The sequence below is a fragment of the Schistocerca piceifrons genome, chromosome 2, assembly GCF_021461385.2.
Source record: "Schistocerca piceifrons isolate TAMUIC-IGC-003096 chromosome 2, iqSchPice1.1, whole genome shotgun sequence".
Classification (NCBI taxonomy): Eukaryota; Metazoa; Arthropoda; class Insecta; order Orthoptera; family Acrididae; genus Schistocerca; species Schistocerca piceifrons.
The window spans coordinates 1,043,258,237-1,043,267,443 of NC_060139.1; the positions used below are offsets into that span (position 1 = coordinate 1,043,258,237).

Consider the following 9,207-nt stretch of genomic DNA (forward strand, 5'->3'; position numbering starts at 1 on the left):
CACGTTTTAAGGATCTCGCATAGTTTACTTTCCGTATTATCTGCTACTTATAAATATACTGAAGTCGGGCGATGTTCCCGTACTGCCACTTTATCCATACAAAGAATTCTGTCTTGCACTTTCAAACATGCCTCGAATGTTTTGAATAAGCATGGACTCCAGGACTCGTGACCGAAGTGGAGAGTAGAGGTTAATACACTGAACTCTTCCGAGAAGAACTGAGTACACTTTCCGGTCAGGCAAATTTGATTTAGGTTTTCTGTGGATTCTCGAAATATCGCAAATAAATGGTGGGATGAGACAGTATGCGAAGCGGAGATGTGAGATACTTTGCAGCGCCTCGCAAAGTCGATTTGCCATAATCGACTTTATGGGACGCACCCTACTTCTCTCATTTTGGACAGTCCTTCATAGCTGCCCGCATCGCATGGATTCGAGCTTCAGCCTCATCAAAGTAAAATATTGAAAAATTTTGTTAAGAGTTTCAACCACATATCGTTTTTATTCGCATTAGTTAGGGCACTGACTTCATGAGTAATGAAATTTATTCCTACCTAAAGCGACATATGAAAATGAGTGGCGGACCAATGCTCGAACCAGGATTACCCGCTTATCGCGTGCGGTTGCCAGCTAGGCTATCCAGTCACACTTTCCCGGACAGATCAAAACTACCGTATGTCACACTCCTATCAATTTCTCCCCATAGGTGTACATCTATAGCTATTACAGTTAAGAAAGGAAGGAAGGAAGGTTAGGTTTAACGTCAGTCGACATCGAGGCATTAGAGACAGAACACAAGCCCGGATTATGTCAAGGGTGGGGAAGGAAATTCTTTTCAAAGGAACCATCCTGGCATTTGCCTGTTGCGATATAGGGAAATCACGGAAAATCTGAATGACCGAACGCGGATTTGAACCGTCGTCCTTCCGAGTACGAGTCCAGTGTGTTAAACAATGCGCCACCTCGCTTATTTGTGATAGTCAAGTTGAATTTCAGGAATATTTCATGAAGCGTTTATTAACAAATTTGTCGCAGTTGCAGTACATGTGTCTGGCTGTTTGGCGACTAGTTCCGAACCAACTGGTTCATTCCCAAGCCTGACCTACGGACACTACAAAAATAGTACTTAGCTGTCAGTGAATAGTGAACATAAATGTCGGCGCATGCTTTAAAAAAAGGAATAAATTACAGTATTTGAAGCTGTAGTCCGCCATCAGATAAGAATAAGTATTTGAATAACGTTAAGTTTCGGATCAGATAAGAATTTCCGGAAAATCATAGCTCCCCATGTTTGGTTGAAATGACTCTGAGCACTATGGGACTTAACATCTGAGGTTATTAGTCCTCTAGAACTTAGAACAACTTAAACCTAACTAACATAAGAACATCACACACATCCACGCCCGAGGCAGGATTCTAACCTGCGACCGTAGCAGCCGCGCTGTTCCAGACTGAAGCGCCTAGAACCACTTGGCCACAATGGCCGCCCCCATGTTTGCTCAAACTAATAACGGCTGTGAACGATTACCATACTGAAGATGGACGAGCAAATAGAGGTCTATAAAATTGAGATCATTGAATATTGTTATTGAAGTTTCCACTGTTTTTTGTTGCGCTGACTTGCAACACAATAACAGCTTTCCTGTAACGCGTAAAAGATCTATTTCTCTCTACTAGAGGAGTTAAATTATAGACAATTACAAGTTACTGGCGTAAATAGCTGCAGAGGATATCCGAACTGGTGTCATACTATTTAATTTTAGACAGAAAAACTATAGTTTGCTGACATCTTGCGGCTATCCGCAGTGGAGCACCCAGCAACAATTCGCAATAATGTTGACGTCAAGACTGCTTTGACACGTGTGCTTCCTCATATCGAGGTGCAAAGCCCTTGCAAGACACTAACAACATGAAGAATATTTGTAAATATTTCAAATGCAAACGTATCCCGTCTGCCAAGGTTTTCGCAAGTACTGTTATTAGTCCTAGTTAAATGTGACATTGAACCAGAGGAATTTACGTTTTGAAATCGTATCTCATCCACAGTATGACTGTTCATTCGCTTAAGAAGGGAAAGTAGTGTGCGTTCTACGTGATCAAGGAGAACAGAAAAAAATCCTTTATATCACCGTATGCAGTCCATTCCTGACCACTGCATTTTATTGCCGCGAAGCACATCCTAAATCTGACGCACCATACCAGTCAAGTACTGAGACAAAGTTGTTGTGAAAAAGCACCGAGGCTTCTTACTGATAAAACAATGACAACACTTTACTAGCTCACACCGTAGTTTGCTACATCTCTGTTAATCAAAGAACGTCGCCTCGGTAAACCAGGCTACTTTTTGTAGAACACTGTGGAATAGACACGTAGAACGACCCGTGGCCTATCACATTTTCCTTTTAACAGAGAGTGCAGTAGTTGCGCTAAATGTACGGTATATATTTGGGCTTTAATGATTCTCGGAGTTCACGTACGCCTCTCATTAACGGTGTGGAGTGTCTCAAGTTGTGAACGTATCCGTAGGTATTGTTCAAAAAATTTGCAGCAACCTGGGACACACATTTCCTCTAGCCTTCCTCAAAAGTTGTGCGCTGTTTTGCATCATGGAAAATTATTTTACTGCAGTGGATGGAATCGGCAGGAAAAAATCAAGGCTCGTTTATATGATTGTCGGTTGAATTTTCCATGATTTCCCACAAATCATTCCGGATGAATGCTGGGATGGCTGCTACTTAATATGCCATGTGCAGCATCTACCTCTTTTGTGTCCGAAAATGCGGGGGACGGCTTCTTGGCGTGTGTTTCAGGCGGATGCATAAATATCACCCAAACTCCTAGGGGTATCAGGATTTGCGAGTAGAGAGTTTAATGGACTAGGAACAGTGCATCGCAGCGTGCGATAAATTGGAAATGTGACTCGGTCAGGGACCGGGTCGAGATGGGCGAAGCGGTTAAGGCAAAGACGTAAATCCGGGTTCGAGTATCAGTACGGCACAAATTTTAAGCTTTCGCCATTGCATTACGGCTGGCCGTCACGGTTTCTCACCTATCTTTACCTTTTCCTTTCCTACATTTCATGTTTACATCTACCACTTTGCCTGTCCGTTATTTAGACGTATGTACTGAAGTAAATGTTTGAACTGAATTTTGTCGGATTGCGTTAATGACACAGAACTCCAGCTGAACAAAAACAACCAAATAAGATCCCAATAATCAAACTACGGTCGTCCGTGAAGAACACAGGCACGCAGAAAGCTCACGTACAGAGGCAGCTCAAATTTTAAGAAAACGACATCGTCTAATTTGCTGATAAGACACTGTAAACCATAGATGACAAATATCAAAGCACTCAACAGCATTCCTGAAAAACCGGCCAGTTCAGTTAGCACAGTCGGCGTCCAGCCTGATTACACTGGGTGACTCTACTAAAAGCTGTCAGGGGTGTTTTCTCCGGTGTTTATTTTATTTTAGCAACGTGTAGATGGAGTCAGCAGAGACAAACACTGCATATTGGTAATTTCATGCGAAGCGCAGCGTAGCGAGTGAGGTGGCGCAGTGGTTAGCACACCGGTCTCGCATTCGAGAGGACGGCGGTTCAAACCAGTGTCCAGCTCTTGATTTAGGTTTTCCGTGATTTGCCTAAATCCCTTCAGGCAAATGCCGGGATGGTTCCTTCGTAAGGGCACGGTCGACTTCCTTCCCCATCCTTCCCTAATCCGATGGGACCGATGACTTCGCAGTTTGGTCCTCCCCCCCTCCGAAACCAACAAACCAACCGTAGACGGAAAATGACGGTATGATTGTCGTTACAAAGAAAACATTTTTGGAAGTGGAATTTTGTGTGCTTATTCGATAGAACGGTGCGATATTTTGTGTAACGATACATGTTGACAGCGACAGTAAAACAGAAAGAGGAAGCAGTATTCTAGCAGCGACTGAATAGCCCTGCTGCATTGCATCACTAGACTGCGCGGAGCGGGCAGCCACGCTTTTACGGGAAAAGCCGGGCCAGCAAGACGCGGACAACAAACGTTTGTCGTTCTGACCTGTCCTTCAGGACATATCATTAAACAGAATACCGCACTATTATTACTCGATGAAGCGAACTTTAGACTCGAGCAAAGCCAAAACCCAGTTGAGAGCGGAACGCGCGTTTCCTTGGCAATTAAAGCACGGAAAGCGAACGCGGAAAATATCTTCGCGGGCAACCGTGACGCCTTGCTGTTACCATTATTAACCCTAGAACACTAAATGGAGGGGAATGTTACATTGTTACTGAACCATCGTAAATTTTACTACTCCAGATTTTATTCAAAGGAAGTCATAGTTTATAGTTTATGCACTACTTAATTGCTATTATAAGGTCTCCAATAGTATATTCGGGAGGACGACGGTTCAACCCCGCGTCCAGCCATCCTGACTTAGGTTTTCCCTAAATCGCTTCAGGCAAATGCCGGGATGATTCCTATGACAGGGCACGGCCGACTTCCTTCCCTAATCCGATGAGACCGATGACCTCGCTGTTTGGTCTCTTCCCCCGAATCAACCTCATACAATAGTATGTCACATACAAAATAAGTACAAAATGTCCTTTTTTTACACCCTATATCGACAATAACAGATTGGGGATAAGCGCGAATTGGTGACAACTGCAATCGTAAATTTTACGGAGGTTTAGCAATCTAGGATTAAAATTACGGTCGACGGGAAGGAGAACAGGGCGACAGTGCTGACGGAAAAGATGATGTGACGTGCAAGCAAAATGTTGAAATTGCGTAAGTCGACAGTGTCCAGATTACGGCAGACGGGACACAGCGCTGAACGGAATAGGATTCAGGTACCAGTTTCAGAGAAGAAGCTTCACAGAACAAATATACCACTGACGATATGAGTAAAAGTGTTATTAGGCAGCAATTTATGCGATATCATGATCAACACAAAGAAATATTAACTGTGCCAAATAACAGCTTTTGTCGCTTGGAATTAGACCCAAGGCTAGCAAGGAAAGTCTGAGATAACCTGTCTACGGAAATTCCTTTTAAAATGTGCCACGATATACGCGCCATGTCAGTCAACTAGACGACAGTTTCAAAAAAGAAATACTGTATCAGATTTTTGCAAAAAAATGGTCACTGGGTTATTCATTTGAAACGTAGATCACACTTAATTTCACTGTGAATAAATGTCAAAGTGTTAGTGTGTGACGGTATTGTACAAAACTGCTGCTCAACGTTTATATTTTATTTCATTCATTTACTGTAATTGGCTTTCGGGACGCGCCCATAAAACCATTTCATCAGTGGAAGGTACGATAGTGTGTTGCGACATTTCAGAGGGTTGGGTTTGGTTATTTGGGGGAGAAGACCAAACTGCGAGGTCATCGGTCTCACTGCATTAGGGAAGGAAGTCGGCCGTGCCCTTTTGAAGGAACCATCCCGGCATTTGCCTAGAGCGATTTAGGGAAATCACGGAAAACCTAAAACAGGATGGCCGGATCCGGGATTGAACAGTCGTCCTCCCGAATGCGAGTCCAGTGTGCTAACCACTGCACCACTTCGCTCGGTGACAATTCAGACATTAGGACCAAGCCGTAACCTGGTACGAAGTTACATATGCTTAGATTTGTCATGTGAAGCCATGCTGGCGATTTTCGTGTCAGTCATGACGGTACGAATATTAGAAGAACACAACACTCAGCCCCCGAGCGGACAAAATATCTGCCCCAGGCGAGAAATGTTTAGCTGTTATGCTGCCTGGCACTGGCGTGTAGACAGCGCTCCGCATCAGGCACGGCTACAGAAGGGAGAGGATCCTTCTTCTCAAAAATACATTTTAGTACAAGAGTTTATAGTGTCAGATATATAATTTTCCAAATTTCACAGCTAATTTTCGGAGAAAAGTAAGAGTTCTGAAAATGGCGAGGAATTTTAGGAAATTACAGATGCTTTTAGCAAAGGATTCTTTTCGGATGGTTGAGTGATGGCCTGACCCCACATGGAGGGCTCACTACCTGACCGGTAACATTTGAGCCATGTAAAGGCACACATACCAATGTTGACAGTATCGGCTATCAACAACAAATACCGGACGGTTCGTAAGTACACAGGTAGAACCTGAAAACCTCAGGACGTCGAGGAGCGGAGGACAGAAAGGGAAAAACCCTCCACTAACAAGGGAACCTCCCCATCGCACCCCCCTCAGATTTAGTCATAAGTTGGCACAGTGGATAGGCCTTGAAAAACTGAACACAGATCAATCGAGAAAACAGGAAGAAGTTGTGTGGAACTACGAAAAAATAAGCAAAATATACAAACCGAGTAGCCCATGTGCAAGACAGGCAACATCAAGGTTAATGTGAGCTCAGGACCGCCGTGGTCCCGTGGTTAGCGTGCGAAGCTGCGGAACGAGAGGTCCTTGGTTCAAGTCTGCCCTCGAGTGAAATGTTTAATATTTTCAGTTTATGTGACAAACTCTTATGTTTTAATCACTTTTTTGGGAGTGATTGTCACATTCACAAGAAAACCGAAATCGGGCAAGGTAGAAGAATCTTTTTACCCATTCGCCAAGTGTACAAGTTAGGTGGGTCGACAACATATTCCTGTCATGTGACGCACATGCCGTCACCAGTGTCGTATAGAATATATCAGACGTGTTTTCCTGTGGAGGAATCGGTTGACCTATGACCTTGCGATCAACTGTTTTCGGTTCCCATTGCAGAGGCACGTCCTTTCGTCTACTAATCGCACCGTTTTCCGGTGCGGTCGCAAATCACAGACACTAAACTTATTACAGTGAACGGAGACGTCAGTGAACGAACGGACAGATCATAACTTAGCGAAAATAAAGAAATTAAACTTTTCACTCAAGGGAAGACGTGAACCAAGGACCTCTCGTTCCGCAGCTGCTCACTCTAACCACGGGACCTTGGCGCTCCTGAGCTCACACTATCCTTGATGTTGCCTATCTTGCGCACGGACAACTCAGTTTGTATATTTTGCTTATTTTATCATAGTTCCACACAACTTCTTCCTGTTTTCTCGATTGATCTGTGTTCAGTTTTTCAAGGCCTATCCAGTGTGCCAACTTATATCTAAATCTGAGGGGGGTGCGATGGGGAGGTTCCCTTGTAAGAAGAAAAAGTGACAGATAGTCAGACTTCCCGAACTTAAGTGGGCACTACTGGAATAAACATTCCCCTCATTCGTATGCTAACGAATGCAGATCTCACAATTGCAGCGCTAAGTGAAACATTGCTAATGGTGAGTAGTTCCAAGAGTCTGCCACTACACGGTTCTTAAATTGTATGACGCATGTTGTACACAAATTTTTAGACGAATGCTTTTCAAATTCAATATTTCTTTGAATTGCAATTTCTTGGATGTTATGCCAAAGCAGTGTACCAAGTTCTGACGTAAAGAAATAACATATTTTATGCATTATTTTATGTATTATTCAACTCACAGATGTATGTGGCATGTTAATGGTGCGGGAAGCCTCAATTATATTTGTGTGTGTGTGTGTGTGTGTGTGTGTGTGTGTGTGTGTGAGGGGGGGAGCAGTAAGAAAATTTGGGCTCCTCTCACCCAAGGACGGTACCGTGGATCCGCGTCTCTATCTCCACTTGCAGGAATACTTTAGTGTACGCTGTTACTACCTCCACTTCCCTATCCCCTCCCACACGCTCATCCTGTTACTCGGGTGTAAACATCGGGGTGCTGCCACACTGACCAAATACTCAGTAATTTAGGGCCATTCCGTTCATGGACTGGGTGCGACTTACACTCGACAAAAAACCGAATTACAAATAAAATGTTTGTTCGCATGACCATAATCCGCAGCATCTGTTATGTATCAGTAGTTGATTTGTCCTGTCTTAAGGTTACTGCAAATTAAGAGCATTTTTCGCCACATATGTTTCGTTTCCGATCGTCATTGGTGGTATTGGACTGTAAAACATGTAAACCTGAGGCAAAAACACCAATCACTTGCGAGTAAAAGCGAAACGCCTTTGATGAATAATACTCGTATATTGCTGTAAGTTTAAGTCGGGAAAGACAATAATAATTTACACAAATTACGAACACCTGCTGAAGCAGCAGAGAAAGTGCGCCTGGCGACACTTTAGTGGAGTCTTCCTGCTTACAAGGCAGCGCGCACAGTGGACAGTAAGCTGGCGTGGGCGGCTTACCTTGCATGGCGCCGGCCCAGCACAGCCAGAAGAGGACCCACTTGGCGGTGCGGAAGCGCTGCAGCAGGCGCGGCCGGAAGAAGCACCAGCCGCAGCGGGCGTCCGACGAGCCGCCCCCGCCGTCGCCGCCGAGCTGCGAGCTTCCGCCCCCGCCGCCTCCGGGCTCGCTTCCCGCGCCGCCGCCGCCCCCGCTGCCCTGCAATGGCAAGAAGCACGTCGGCATCGCTTCTTCCCTACGCTGACATCGGCTCGTCGATCCCTGTAGCAGCTCTCTCCGACACAGTACAGTTCGCCAACAGTTCACGTCGTCTTCATCGCAGCATCTGCTGCCCGAAGTCGATCACAGCAGAGAAGAAACGCTACAGTCTAAAAACGTCCTTAGCATCACCTCCGCGGAGTCGTAATTTTGCGCACTGTCACTTTGCAATGGCACAGTCAAAATTTCTCAAGTCTAGCTTTAAAAATTTCAAAACCTTCTCACAGTCAATAATTCACCCTATCTGCAACACTCCTTCCTCTAAACTTCAGCAAAGTCTTGTAGTATTGCCAACGCAAATACTTTTTCACATGTAACAGAAAACTCCCAGGGGCAACAGTTCTCTAAATAACGTGCAGACGGTCTTCAAAGTCCTGGAGAATAATATTATCAGCCGTTATGCGCCGATACGTTAGCTCCTCGCTGTCATCCGCGGGTAAAACTTGCGTTATTGCCAATGCAAACACTTTGCGACAGCCAAACTAATTTTCCGGTAGTAATTCTCCGAATCACATAAAGACCGTTACAAATCTTCTGTAGAGAAACATAATATTGTCACTGTTACGCGAGGAAGCTTGTTCTGGCCGCACTGCTATCCCTGTCACAGCGCTGCTTTTTTAATAAGACGAGCGGATTCCTACCACAAAAATTCTATCACCAACTGATACGCGTAGATCAATGGCCACGTATCATCCGTATGAAGATTGGTCTGTTTATGGCTCCCTTCTGCATCAGGTGGACCGGACACTGGATTTTGGCA

The 9,207-nt window shown here is 44.6% G+C and overlaps 1 protein-coding gene across 1 annotated transcript in view; it reads right to left on the minus strand.

Annotated features, from left to right (window-relative positions):
• The window catches only part of LOC124776418 (solute carrier organic anion transporter family member 4A1), a 552,725-nt gene extending 544,421 nt beyond the window's left edge, over positions 1–8,304 (minus strand). The window contains exon 1 of the mRNA XM_047251412.1: positions 8,192–8,304. Within this exon, the coding sequence (XP_047107368.1) occupies positions 8,192–8,198 (7 nt within the window). The 5' untranslated portion in view covers positions 8,199–8,304. The remainder of the gene's footprint in view (positions 1–8,191) is intronic.
• Between the last annotated feature and the right edge of the window lie 903 nt (positions 8,305–9,207).